General features: G+C 36.0%; 1 protein-coding gene across 1 annotated transcript; it reads left to right on the forward strand.

The window, feature by feature from the left end:
* The first annotated feature begins 9,955 nt into the window (after nt 1–9,955).
* On the forward strand, nt 9,956–11,134 carry LOC145126233 (1,4-dihydroxy-2-naphthoyl-CoA thioesterase 1-like). Its single transcript, XM_079061633.1, has 3 exons — nt 9,956–10,521; nt 10,594–10,785; nt 10,885–11,134. Exons 1-3 carry the CDS (start codon nt 10,381–10,383, stop codon nt 11,035–11,037), a joined length of 486 nt encoding a protein of 161 aa, XP_078917759.1. The 5' UTR covers nt 9,956–10,380; the 3' UTR covers nt 11,038–11,134.
* Nucleotides 11,135–14,930: the final 3,796 nt, after the last annotated feature.

Below are 14,930 nucleotides of genomic sequence, written 5' to 3' on the forward strand. Positions count from 1 at the left end.
GAGTTGCATGTACACCATAGGAGTGTTAGAATGCTCAAAACCCAACAAAACATCCCAGGCAAAAACTGTGGTGTGTGCCATGCGATCATCCCGAGCCCTTCCCCTTGCTACTGGAAGTACCTGAAACCAAAACTGGAAACTCTAAGCAAGAAGCTTAGTGAGTCTCCCCAACTACCACATACCATACACATAACATATAAGCATATCTTGGGCCCCGCCCCTGCTACATCAAGTCAAGCTTGGCATCGGCTTTCCCGGTATCGGGCCCCGCCCGTCATCGAGCATATCTCGGAATACCTAAGAGCATAACAACAATATATGTAAATCAAAGCACATAACATTAACACTTAAACGTTCCTTAGGCCCCGCCCGACATCGGATCGTAATCCGGTAACATACTAACATTCTTCGAGACCGCCCCGACATCGAACCGAAGTCCGGAAACATTCAATACAAACACATGCAAGAATCACAAAGACATCAACCATACAAGCATTCCTCGGGACCGCCCCGACATCGGATCGAAATCTGGAAAGCATATAAACCTACATCGGGCCCCGCCCGACATCAGACCATAGTTCGGAACTACTACTAACTAAACGGGCCGACCTTGGTGCCTTAGACCCGTTCCTACTGGAGGAAACTCACCTCGAATGCTAGCTGTGAAATCTCATGTGAGGAATCCCTGACGGCTGCTCCAACGACTCCACGACTATCAATTTCACAATAACACTTAATCAGAATCTGATAATCCTTCTTAGGGTAAAATTACCATTTTACCCCTGGTCAAAGTCAACATTTTGGTCAAAGTCAAAGTCAAGGTAAAATCCCAGTCAACCCCAACTCGTCGAGTTATCTCCCAACTCGGTGAGTTCATGTACTACTTAGACTCGTGGTCAACCGAGTCAACTTGTCGAGTCCCTTCCTAGACTCATCGAGTTCTTCCTGTCATAAATCGGGACAACCCGACCTCAACTCGTCGAGTCCCTTACTGGACTCGTCGAGTTCCCCTGTATGTTTGGGCTATCTTAATGGACTAAGCCCCTACACTTCAGATCCAAGCTTCATACTTCACAATAACCCTGAAAATGTCCTTTTAAGGGTAAAGTTTCTGACTTTACCCCTTAATACCCTTCTTAAAGGGTTTAGCTCAAACCCTAATTCCTTGGGACCTAGACCTTGGTCCTTAAGCCATCCATTCACCAACTAAGTCTTACAACTTCAGATCTACTCTCCTAACACTACTTGGACACGTAAAGTTCTAACCTTTCTCCACATGCATGGCCTTTTGGAGCTAAAAATGCCGATATAACACTCTATATCTTGCATGGGGACTCCAATGGAATAAAGTTTGCACCTTTATGTGATAACAGCCCATCTAAGTCCTAGATCTGGAAGATTATCCACTTTGGTCGTCCATTCTTCAAAAGTTATCATTCTTGGGTAAAAATCTTCATAAAAGGGAAAAGAAGAGATCTAATGAACTAGAGGTCAAGATAGAAACTTGATTAAAGAAAATGTAGCCAAAGAAGTGTAGTTTCTGGATCTACTCACTTCCTGTTAAGCCTTCTAACTCTTTCTTCTTCTCCAAGCTTCAAGAACACAAAAGATTGCTTACAAATGGCTCACACACTCACAAGATGTTCTAGGGTTTCGTGGATTAGGGTTTAGGATAAGGAGGATGTAAATGAGGCCAAGGGGTGGGGATTAAGATGCTTAAATAGGGTGCAAAACCCCGAAATTAGGGTTTCTGGCCGATCTACTCGCCGAGTCGAGGGCTCTCGACTAGTCGAGTAGACAGCTTAAACCCCGCGCATAATCTGTTTTCTACTCGACGAGTTAGGGCCACCAAATCGTCGAGTCCTTCTATTAAAATGAATAAATAAATAAGTTAAATGCATACCAGGAACCATGCGTTACAGTTACCATGTACAGATATCCCATTCCAGTGGACTTTGTTCGATCAGGTAACTTAATTCAGGTTTGCCTATTTGGCCATTACTACCTATATAATGAGATTTAGATGTTATTGATAGCCCGTTTTAGCATGATAGACTGAAATCTATGTGATTAACCTAAAATAGTAGTGAAATCAATGACATGATGATGCATCTCATATCTATTATGCAATTAAGGGCGAGACTTATCAATTTGTTGACATCTTTGCATCTACAATACAGAAAGATATCATCAATAACTAAGCAATAGTGAAATAAATTGAAGTTCTCTTCATAATAACAATATATAAAACCAAATTAGGGCTTCAAATACAATAAATTAAGGGCATCGAGCCCATAAAAACAAACCTAAAAAACTAATACCCTTTTCAATCAGTAAGAAAAAAATGAAGAGCCACATTACTTTGTTTAGAAACCCAATATTGTAAGAAAATAAACTATATTAATAAATGATAGGAGCTATTAAAGTTGAATGGAACATTGCAAGTAATAAAAAAAATGAAGAATATAAACTAGATTAAATAGGGTAATAGCAACAAAAATAGAATGTTTGGCTCAAAAGGAGTTTAGAATTAAATTTTATGTTGGTTTCTTTTGATTTTAACTTTGTGTTCTCCTGGTTTCATTTCAATTCATCCTCATAAGATGAAATATTAAACATTAGGGTTAATAAAATGCATAAAGAAGAAAAAAAAATTTATAATGAGAAAAAAATGTTATCGGATCAAAAACCAAATATAAACGATGAACAACCTCATACCAAAACCTAAAAAACCAAAGTCAGGCATAGAAATTGAGCAATAAAAAACCCAAAGAGATGCTAACCTTGATATGTTGAAGGCTTCAGCTTTATAAGATCAAGCTCAAAATCATTCACGACTAGTTTGTCTTCATATGTCAATCTCTATTTCCATTTAACTTTTAATAGATCTGAAAGAGTAACCTTCATCTCCTTTGAGAGACAAAAAAACCCATTTCCAGAATTATATATGCACACACACACACATACACACACACCCACACAGACACACACACATACATACACACACACAGAGAAAGAGAGAGAGATGGGTGCATCGATGGTTTGGTGGTGACATGATTCATAAATTTTTAGATAGAGACATAGAAGAAAAGGGGTAGATATTCGACAGTGGCGTTAGGGTTTCTGGTATGGTGGCTGGGATTCGATTTTGCAACTGGTAACATTGGAGTCGACATATGTGGCTGGGGAATAGGAGGTGTGTGGTTATTCAAGGATGATGGTAGTTATGTCTAGGGAAGAAGGAATATGTGACGATGACTATTGTGGGTAGGAGGCGTCTGTGGTCAAGATATTTCATAAATAGAGACGATGTTGGTAGGATGTGATAACGGTAGTAGTGGTTGTAAATGGTAGTGCGGAAGGAGATGGAGGTAGCGATGATTCTTGATTTGTGGTGGGAGTTGTTCGTTGTAGGCAATGCCATGGTGGTGGTGGAAATGATAAGGTTTTTAGGGCGACTAATGTAGAATTTGATTAGGGTTGCTCTTGGAGAGGGTGATGAATGGTGGTGGCGCCTGGTCGAAGAGGTGGAGATGTTATACAAAGTGTAGTTGGTGTTGACCGATTCATTTGACTGCAATTGAGGAATACTAATGCAAAGACGTCGCATGACTTTTTCAATTGTTTAACCGAATAAGATTTAGTATTTTGTTTAATTTATAAAGTAATTATAGATATTGCATTAAAGACTTGTATGACTTAATTTTCAGCATTTAACCAAATATGCAAATTAAGGTGTGTGTGTGTGTGTGTATATATATATATATCCCTTTCTAGTAACTAAATAGTGTTAAATATCATTGTTCCATGTGTCAAACTCTTAAATCAATATTACACAATATTACACCACGTGTCGTCATTTTGCTTCTCCATTTTCAATCCCATAAATTCAGCAATATCTTCATCACAATCCCAATAAATCAGGATGAAAATCGAATCAATATACCTTTTATTTCTCTCTCTGAAAACCCTAAAAGTCATTCAACACTCTTTGCAATCCTTGTTGATTAGAGAACGAGAAAGGAACTGATGTCGACGAACCAAGGTAAAATCGACTATCCTCCCATATTTTTCTAATCTTGGACTACGATTTCAGATGAATATTGATCCGATTCATTCTACTTGCCGATTTTGGTCGGATTATGTGTGAATGTTGATCTGATTCATTCTATTTTTAATTTTACTATGTCAAGAACTCCATCTAAATCCCATAAAATCAGGGCTTAAATCACGAATCATGCATGTATCTCACTTTCAGATTTCTTCATTTCAGTCTTTATATGTTCATAATCGTGGAGGTCATAATTTGAATCACAAAAAAAAGCATCTTCAATTGGTATGTTTCCTGTATCTTCTTCTTTAATTTACAAAAAAAAAATATTTTTGTTTTTGTTTGGGATTCACTGTAAGTAATTATTTGTTTTATAATGCAATTGATACCAAATAACACTCTCCAAGTCTTCATCGAAACAATATTATTCTTACCTTATGTTATGTAAATGAAGATGGAACACGACATGAAGAGATTGTTAGTCAATGTTTCACAGAGGTAGCCAGAGCCACATGAATTCTCCCTCCCATGTTTGTGCTAAAGAACATGAATTTGGAGAATGAAAAGCTTGTACCAATTCAACAACCATTAGTAAAAATCAAATAAAAGTTGAAGCAATTCAAGTGACTGTCTTGAATATTATGCCTACCATGTGCTCGATTAAATGCCAAGGTGAGTTGCATTTTAATTTTTTTACTCTATTCCATAGCCTAAAAATTATATACATACAATGATTAAATTATTTGTAGGTGTCTCAGTTATTTGTTTTAAGGGATAATAAAATGGGCCTCAAATATCTTTAAACATTTATAGTTGATTCATGGGTACCCTGATTATAGAAATGTGTTATACAGACCATGTACTTGGATGTGCATCTGATTAAAAATGATTAGTTCATCTAATTGTTGATGAAGATTATTAAATTCTCTTGTATTGGATTGTTATCCTGTAATAGGGAAACATCTTGATTTTGTTAAGTTTTTGAAGTAGGTTGATACTCTTTCAGTGGTTATGTATAATTAGATATCAAACACCTTGATAAGATATCAAAATCACTCAAGGTATTTTCTGCTATTTCTTGGATTTAACCCTTTTAAATTTGGGCTAAATTCAAAAAATAGAAACGTGCTTTCAAATTTTGTTTGTTATAACTTCCCTTACATCCTCTGAGTAGGAAAAAAGTATCATGAAGTATGATGAACGAGTGGTGATTGTCCAAAAAGAGAAAAAGAATGATTTAAATACCCCATCAGATGAGGTCAACAGTGAATAATAACTTCATGTAAATCTTACAACATCTTGCTTATATGTCCCTCCTTTACAACAGCTTTTGCAGATGTCCCTTTTTATGACTATTATTTCGAAAATGTCTGATTTGTGTTAATTATAACATCGTATTTTTGTCCCAGTTTACATCAGGTCGGATTATTTAGTGTGTTTGGTTGGTTAAAACATGTTTATATGTTGAATTTTCCCTGAAAGCTCAAAAATTGTGGTGTAATACCTAGATACTTAAAGTAAACCACTCATTTGCTCATGTTTTATTCGACTTTGCTGTAATTTTTATGGATTATAAACAATTTGATGTAGGTTTTGACGGTAAGAGGAGCTGTAATCGGAAAGTGGGTGTGCGAAACGCTACCTGATAGGCATTTAGGACAGTTGATTCATTTTTGCCCATTGATATACAGGGCAAGGGAAAAATCGACCAAGTCAATGCTAAAACTGAAAATTCAAATTCAATTTCCACTCCAAGTCATGTCTTTCATAAAAAAAAACCCCAAATCAACATTGATGAACATGGGTTGCATTATCAAGGGCAAAATCGTCCAAATCAGTTCCAAAAATGAGATTATATTTTAATTTCCACACAAGAATCTACCTATCACATTTTCTTTAGAATAATTCCAGCAGCATCAGTATTGAGATTAAATTACACATAAACAAAATCTTAAAATTTGTTTCAATCACTAGGACTATTGATTTCGATGGTGCTTACTACTTATTGATTTTCATTTATGTCTGTTAGTTATACATAAAATTTAGACCTCTTAGATTTTTAACTTCTATGCGAAACTTTATCATTTTATTAGTTTTCAAAAACGTATTGAATGTTTGAAAGAATCATGTAATGTTTTTGTTGGAATAGTGTCCAAGGTCATTAACTATTGCTAATATTTCTAATAATAGCAGGGTCCTTTTGGGTTGCCCTCAAGACCCAAATTGAGTAGAATAAATAAAGGAGAAATTGGTTTATTAATTATTATGGTTAATAATTAATTAGAAACTAATTGGAAATATATTTTGGAAATATATTTTGGGAATTAATTAACAGTTTAATTAATTAAAGGGTTGAATGTTCATTAATCGATAGTTGGTTAATCAGGAATGTTCCAGAAACTTATGGAATTAGGGTTGGATGAAAATCACTCCATCCCACATGGGAAAGGAGTGAAATTTCGTGGTTAGGCCTCCATCCCACATGAGAAGGAGTACTAAACCCTAGGAGGCATCCAAGGCTATAAATAGGGCCTTAGGGATTTCATTCCTCCTTGCACCTTGGCTTGAAGTTTCGCCATCCCTTCTTCCTCCCCCTCTTAGGGATGATTTCTAACCCCTTTGGGTTTGTGAAATTGACCCTTCTCCTAGTTATTTTTATTCCACTCTTTGGTGTCATTGGGTGTGATACCATTAGAGGGATTCTGGTTTGGATCCTTTCATCCAAGCAACTTCATGGAGGTTCAAGATCTCAAGCATGAAGATCAAGGGCTACATAAGAGGTATGTTTTCTTACTTATGTTTTAGTTTTCTAGGGTTGATGTAATTAGCATGAAGCCATAGATCAATAAGTTGCATGTACACTTAGGTATATCGTTGTTTCGATTTTTCCGCTACCTAGTTTTAGAGTGTATTTGATGCGTAGAAATCCCAACAGTTTTAAACTTTATGCCTCTTAGAATCACATGTTACTAATATATATTTCCACATCCATCACAAGTAATATTCATGTATATTTTATGTTTTCTTTTTGTATTTAAATTAAAAACTACATTAAAATAACAACGAAATGACTTGAAGTATCTTTTTTCCCTAGCAACGAGCTATCTTTCTTTTCCTTTGTTGACTTGATGTAAATGACTTAAGTTTTTAATATAAGTTTTGTACCTATTTCTCATTTTAGTTGTATCCAACTGGACAAAAAATAATTCTTTTAGTGTATATTTGAAAATAACAAGCTATTAATGAGTGTTTAGGTGGCTTTTGGTGTATTTTTAATATGAATTTTGTTGATGTGGTAGATTTTGCCAAAGATGTGGTGGATTTCTAATAGAATGAAAAGCAAAATATGTAAATAATTCTTTATAAATTGATGATTTAGACTTATAAAGAAGTGTAGCAAGTTTATGGTTAAATTATCACTCGTGTGGTACACGGGTTATAACCTAGAATATATATATATATATATATATATATATATATATATATATATATATATATATATATATATATATATATATGTGTGTGTTTTTTGTATAAATAAATTATGACCATTAAAGTGTAGTAATAATTTCCTAAAATCTAGCAATAATTTATACTTATTGAATGTTACATAAAAAAAGATTTAATTGATTTCTTTCTTTTTTTAAAAAGATTTAATTGATTTCTTTCTTTTTTTATTAATTAAATTCATAAATTCTATTTTTTCAACAAATCGAAAATTAATAAAATGATTAGTGTTTTTTCTTCAAAAAAATGTTTTTAGTTTTTTTTTTCAGCTTAAAAATCTAATATCAAAATATTGAATAATTTGTTATTTATATGAATATTCATTTCAATTTTCTTAAAATTCCTCTATTATTCATACGTTTCATTCATACATGAACAAAGTTTTAATCGTAAATGAATAAGTGAGTTGTAATCGTAAATAAATAATACAAAAGGTAGAGATAAAAAAAATCAACTACATTTGTAATAATAAATGAATTATACACATTTGTTAACATATATGAATGCATATGCAATCCTAAGTGAATAAGCTACAATAATAAGAAAAAAAATTCAAAAAAAATATAATCATAAATGAATATGTTGTAGGTGTTTCTTTTAGACCATATCCATTAAATCTTCAATCTAATCTTTTAGGTCATTGATATTAACTCGTTCTATCTACAAAAAATAAAGAAAAAATTATGTATAATTGGTCATATTAAGTGTTTAACTAATTAATCAAATGTGGTTTTAATCATAAATAAATAAAGCACAGTTGTAATATGACATTCGATTCCATACCAACACAACGAAGAAACATATAATAACCTTTAAGTGATAAACATGCATCAGATTATATTTTTTTTTATCAACATATAACAACTAATATATGAGTTTTTCCATTACTATACGTAGAATTTGGTTACAACTAAGTTACATTTACGTATTATATTCATAAATGATTACAACTAAGAGATTATAATCATCTAGAATTAGTATTAATTTACAAATAAATTATTAAAAGTTTAAAACTGACAAATAAATGATTAAATGATTACACCTAAGTAAATGATAAATCCCACATAGATTTGAAAATTTTTTTTTGGCACTTTTGGCATAATTGCAAAAATCAAACGATTTGAAAAAAAAAATTGAAAGGATCTTAGTTTGGCTTTGTGTCTTTTTGGTTGTAAAGATCACAAATTCTAAACAATTTCTTTTTAATGGGCTCATCTCTCCGTTCCGTTGTAAAGCTCTACTTTTACAAAAAAAAAATCAATTTTAATTTGACAATCTTAATGAAGACAATTACAACATAAACATCTACATCTACATGCTTAAATAGGAGAAATAATTTTTTTGATGGTGATTCAATCCATTAAGAACAAAGACGATCGATTTTTATTTTTCGGGCTTAGATTATTTTCACATGGAGACGATTCGATCATCCAATTTGCATTTCCCGTTTTTGCGTCGCATCCACGTTTCTTTCTTTTGACTGGCAACTTCCGATGGTGGTAGAAAAGATGATGACGAACACTAAGGTTGCAGCTGGCTAATGAGGGTTTCTTTGTTTACCGATGGATTTAGCCATTTGGGTTTAAAGGTGTGATTAGGCTTTCAATGTGATAAAAGAGAAATCGGGGGATTTTAGAAGCCGATCAAAATATGTTAAGGGTTAGTGATTGTATTACCTATTATAAAGTTATAGTTTCATCATATTACTTTAAAATTTACATAAATGGTCATTTATATTAATCTTGGATCTTAATTTTGAAAGTTCAAATCTATTCTCTTGTTCTCAACCTTTTTAGTGTTCTCAATTTAACTTTACCTCTCTCTCTCTCTCTCTCTCTCTCTCTCTCTCTATATATATATATATATATATATATATATATATATATATATATATATATTAAATGACCCTAATAAGATACTATGTTATAGTCGACAAGTGATAAGTTGAAACCAGAAACAAGGCACTATGTAAAGCTGAAAAAATACATAAGACAAAACCTAAAAACTTTTAATATTAAGAATTTTGATGCAAGTTTAACTTTATGGAAATGAAGAAACTGGTCAAACAAGATAAAGAAAAAAAAATTAAGAAGTTGTATAAAAACAACATAATAAAAACGGAAAGATTTACCATGAATATCCCATTAAATATGCTACCGAAATTTCCTTCCAATGACAAAAAATAAAAAAACCTGAATAAAGTTCAGGAATGTTTAATTGTCATATAAGCAACACTTTTTAGGGAGAAGACAAAAGCAAATGATGTTAACTAAACAAATTAAATAAATATATTCATAAATTCTTGACTTTCGTCAAACAACTCCACCTAACAAAAATCCAACGGCTAAGATTTAATCTGATCGATTCCACCCACCTTTCACCATCCCCACAGTGGCATATAAACATCCTCTCCGGGAGCTTCAGAGCAGCTCCTCCGATCCACCGCCGGAACTTAGTTTCTACATTTGAATCATATCTTTTTGTAATTACTCTCTTTAATTTGCTATGAAATCCCAATCTCAAAGAATCGGAACCCTAATTAGTCTCTAGTTCGTCTCTTTAATTTCATTAACCGCCGTCCGCCGCCGTGTGTTGCTGCTTGTTTTCGATTTCTCTTTGCTCATGAATTGGTGGAAAGAAATTAAGAAAGTAACGAGTTAACCTCTCTTGACTATTCCATTGTAAAACGATATCCACACACCATACCTACCCTATCCTTCTGACAAGTCAACAACAATCTTCGTCAATTTTTCTCTATTTCATTCCCCGATTCGATTACATATCAATCCAACATCAGTTCGTTAGTCCAGACAAAATCCGGCATGGATTCACCTTCCCCACCAACGACAGAACCAAAGACGAAGTCTTTGGATATGCCGCTACATGCAATCGGCTTTGAGATCGATGAGTTATCGGCACAAAAAGTCACCGGTCGTCTTCAGGTCACCGAGAAGTCATGTCAGGTGATATTCAATTTTCGATTTTGCATCGCTTTCACCCAAAATTGAAACTGAAATCTGAATCAAAATGAACAGCCGTTCAAGGTGTTACACGGCGGAGTGTCGGCGTTAATAGCAGAGGCGCTCGCGAGTATGGGTGCACACATGGCGTCGGGATGGAAGAGAGTCGCCGGAGTACAGCTTAGCATCAACCACCTCAAACGGGCCGACATCGGCAATCTCGTGTTTGCTGAAGCCACACCTCTTCACGTCGGCAACACGATTCAGGTCCCTGATCTTTCCATTTCTTGATAATTCTTGGCAATTTCTTGATAATGTGAAGCCTAAAAAGCAAATTATATGTGAAAATGATGAGAATTTGAACAGGTATGGGAGGTGAGGCTATGGAAGATTGATCCTCATAACCCAGAAAGTAGATTGCTTATATCGTCATCAAGAGTAACTCTTCTCACAAACTTGCCTGTGCCTGATAATGCCAAGAATGCTGCTCAAAATTTAAAGAAGTATGCTAAGTTATGAATATGAACCTTAAATTTATTCCATCATACAATAAATTACATCTTGTAGAAATGTGATAGTGTTTGTTAAAATAATAAATCTAACTTTATGTTTGTTACACGTGTAACCAAGAAATGTTAAATTGTACCATTGAGATCAATTTTAGTCTCAGATTTAACAGACTTAGTCTTATCAATAATCATTACAATGCATCTCAAACACAGTATAATGACAATATAACGACATTACAATGACAATATAACGGCATGACCTTAAAGTGCAAAGTCATACAATCAAGAAGTGTAACACTAATGAGTTTTAACTTGTTCTATTGTCATCAGTCCAGTCTAGTCCAGTTTCTGAAACGTGTAGAAAGTCATAATTTAACCGGACATGTTATGTCATTCGTAAAGTTATTTGTCATGATAAGCTATTTTAAAAACATAATTTACTATAACAAGTTTACAAAGTATGCCTACTTTTTTTATAGCATAAAGTTATAAGGTGTAACTACTTTTTGTGGCAAACTTTCTAAAACATGTGCACTCAGCACGTTCATTCAATAAATTTTTAGCATCATGAAAAAAGGTAATATGTTTGACAATACATTAATATTTTAAAAAGTTTTCATCAGAGAAATGGGCCACGTTTTAATATTCACTTTGAACTGTTGTAGTCACATGTTAAAAATTCTACATAAAACATAGGGAAAATGATGCAACGGTAGTATTTCGATTTTACTCGTTCAGTCTCTAAAGTTTTTTATGTGCCTTTTAAGGAAACAAACTGTTTTTTGTCGTGTCAATTTGGTCACTTTTGACAAAATGAAGGGGTAACCCACTTACCCCTTTGCCACATAGACATTGACCAATTTTCCTTATCATTGACTTTGAAAAGTCAAAAAATTCCAAAGACTCAGTGTTTGTAACATCCCGTTTTAATAGAATAATTAAAATAATAAACCCGGAACTCCGAAAAGTAATTTCGTTATCATTTTAAATTATTATAACCCAAAATCGAAATAATAATTAGTGGAGTGTTGGTTTCGGGAAGCCAAATGTCGTGATTTAGAGTCTCGGGGGTTAAAGCGTAGTTTCAGATTTGTTTGAAAAGAATTTCAAAGGTTAGGGTGTGTTTGGTAAATATTGTACCTAATTTGTAATGAATTATGAGAGATGGGGGTTATTTGGTAAGTATTGGATCAAAGTTGGAAGGATTTTATGAACTCAGGGGCTAAATGGTAATTATTGGAGCTGATTTGAAAAGATCCCAATGGGGAGGGGCCGAACTTGTAAAAATGGGCAAAGGTTTGATTGAAGCGGGATGTAAACCCGATGGCTTCTTCTTCCTGTTACATTACCCTAACCCTAAACGTTGAAGCAGCCGCCACCCTCCTTATGCCTCCCTTCGCTTATGCCGCCGTATCCTCACCTGTGAAGTCGGAAGGCCACCGAAGCCAGCCGCCGGAGCCACTGACAACCGCCTCTGCTGCCGATGACGCTGTGCGCAACCGGAGGAGCTGGCAGAAACTGAAGTTTGAAGCGGAGGACGTTGTCGCGCGGGCCAGGAACGATCAGGAAGCTCTCGGTGTGCCAACCACACCTCATTTCTTTGTTCTCCCCTACGGGTTTGACGTCAGGATCTCTGGTGTTGTCGGCAACGGCTTTTGGTCGCCACCTCAACTTATTCCAGCGCCACCTGCTGCCTAGTTGATGGATTGGAGCAGTGGCCTTGCGTCGAGTATGGATATAGGTTGCTGATTGATCACGGGTTGTTGTAAACGAGTTTTGATGCCGAAAGTCAAGGAAGACAACCACCATGGCCGCCAGCCATGGTGGCCACCGCTGCTGCCGCCTTCTTATGGTGCTACCGCCGCCAAAACGACACCAGGTGGGTGGCTGTGTTGCTGTTTTGAGCATAGAGAGTGCGTATGTGTTGATTGTTGATGTAGGCTTAGGTTTGTGTGGCTGGAAGATCAAGGATAGCAACCACCACCACCGTGAGGTGGTGGCTGCCACCATACACCACCGTGTGTGTGTGTCTTAGTGGTTGTGTGTGTACTTAGCTTATTGTGTGTGTTAATTGGGTTTTGTGTTGTATGGTGTAATCGATAAAGGATAATGGAAAAGAAAACCCTAACCACCACCGTGTGGTGGTGGCTGCCGCCTCCTGCCGCCACCGGCCGCCGTGTCGGGTGGCGGTCTGCCTCGTTGATGCTGTGATTTGGTTTGGATGTTTGGACAAGGGACTAAAACCCTAATCGGCCCAAAGAAGCCTTAATGGGCTTAGTGAAACCCTATTGGGCCTAATGAAGCCCTAATTGACATTAAAGCCCAAACATGTGTCTAATGGGTCTAATGGACCCTAATTGACCGTAAGAAACCCTAATGGGCTTAAGGACCTAGCTATTGGGCCTATTGGGCTAAGATGGGGTTGGAAACCCTAATTAGGGTTTAGAAAACCCTAATATTGGATTTATGGGCTTGGACTTATTGGGACCCACTTTTGAGCCATTGGAATGGAATTGTGTGATTAAGCCCAATCACACCATATGACTTATTTAGAAGAATGATGGACTTAATGGATTAAGTCCTTAATGGATCAAGTGTTTAATGGGTTAAGTGAGAAACACTTAACCATAATCGTCATTTTATGTGAAAACCCTATTATCACTTGGGTTTTATTATTGGGCCTTTCTATTGGGCCTTGATGATTGGGCTATTAAATGGGCCATCCAAGATTAAGCAAATGGACTAGAATAATTAATGGGCTTTGGGGTAAGGCACATGTATGGGGTTTGGGCCCAATTTGGAAAATTGGGCCATAGAAGGGCCATAGTCTGGGCCTTATTGATTATATGATGTTGGGCCTTAGAATAAGACCATGTATAGGCTTGGGCCCAATTTGGAAAATTGGGCCATATGTTGGGCTTTGATTCCCAGTTGACTTTGGACCTATGGATTGGGCCTTGGGCTTGAATAAACCCAACCTTGGGGTAATGTAGTAATTATCCAAGGATGCATTTATGGTTATGTGTTGGGACCCAATTATTAATTGGGTGTTATTTTGGTGTTGACAGTTCGGGAATCTGTCATCCAACAGTTGGGGTTGAGTCGGCGGAACTTCAGCAGTGCCAGGTGAGTTCTCCTCACTATATCGACAGGGTCTAAGGCACCAAGGTCAGCCCTTTATGGATTGTATTCGGATTATTGCATGTTATGATTACTGATTTATATCATGATAGTTAGGATGGTGATATGCTATGCTTTAGTGACCCGGTTGGGTCGGTATCCTGGTATATAGGATGATGCTATGTTAGTGACCTGTTAGGTCGATATCCTGGTTATAGGATTGTTGCTATGCTTTGTGATTTGTTAGATCGGTCTGACTGTTATATATACATGCTAATGTTATATGAGGTCTATGTGAACATGATTGTCCCGGTTATAGGATGATGATATGTTAGTGACCGGTTAGGTCTGTATCCCGGTTATTGGGATGTTGCTATGATTGGTGATCTGTTAGATCGGTTTGATTGTTATATGAAATAAGCTAGCGTATGATATTTATGCGCACATGTTTGTTTGATTGGGGGTTTGGTTGAGGCGGTCCTGCTTTGTGTTGTAGGCCAACATACCCGACGAGCGGTTCGGATAGGCTGTAGGCCCTGCGTGGCGGTCCAGACGTGCCGAGGGCTCGAAGAGCAGTCCAGATAGATTGAAGGCCTGTGAGGCGGTCCAGTCAGGCTGATGACTCATTATGCATGTTGTTCTGTATTGGTTATATGATATGGTTATGTTTGTATGGCGTTGGTATTTTGGGGAAACTCACTAAGCTTCGTGCTTACAGTTGTTGATTTTATTTCAGGTATTTCTGATGATCGCGGGAAGGCGAAGGCGTGATCGTGCACCTCC

This window comes from Lactuca virosa, chromosome 7 (genome assembly GCF_052849685.1).
Source record: "Lactuca virosa cultivar CGN04683 chromosome 7, Lactuca_virosa_CGN04683_v6, whole genome shotgun sequence".
In the NCBI taxonomy this organism is placed as follows: domain Eukaryota; kingdom Viridiplantae; phylum Streptophyta; class Magnoliopsida; order Asterales; family Asteraceae; genus Lactuca; species Lactuca virosa.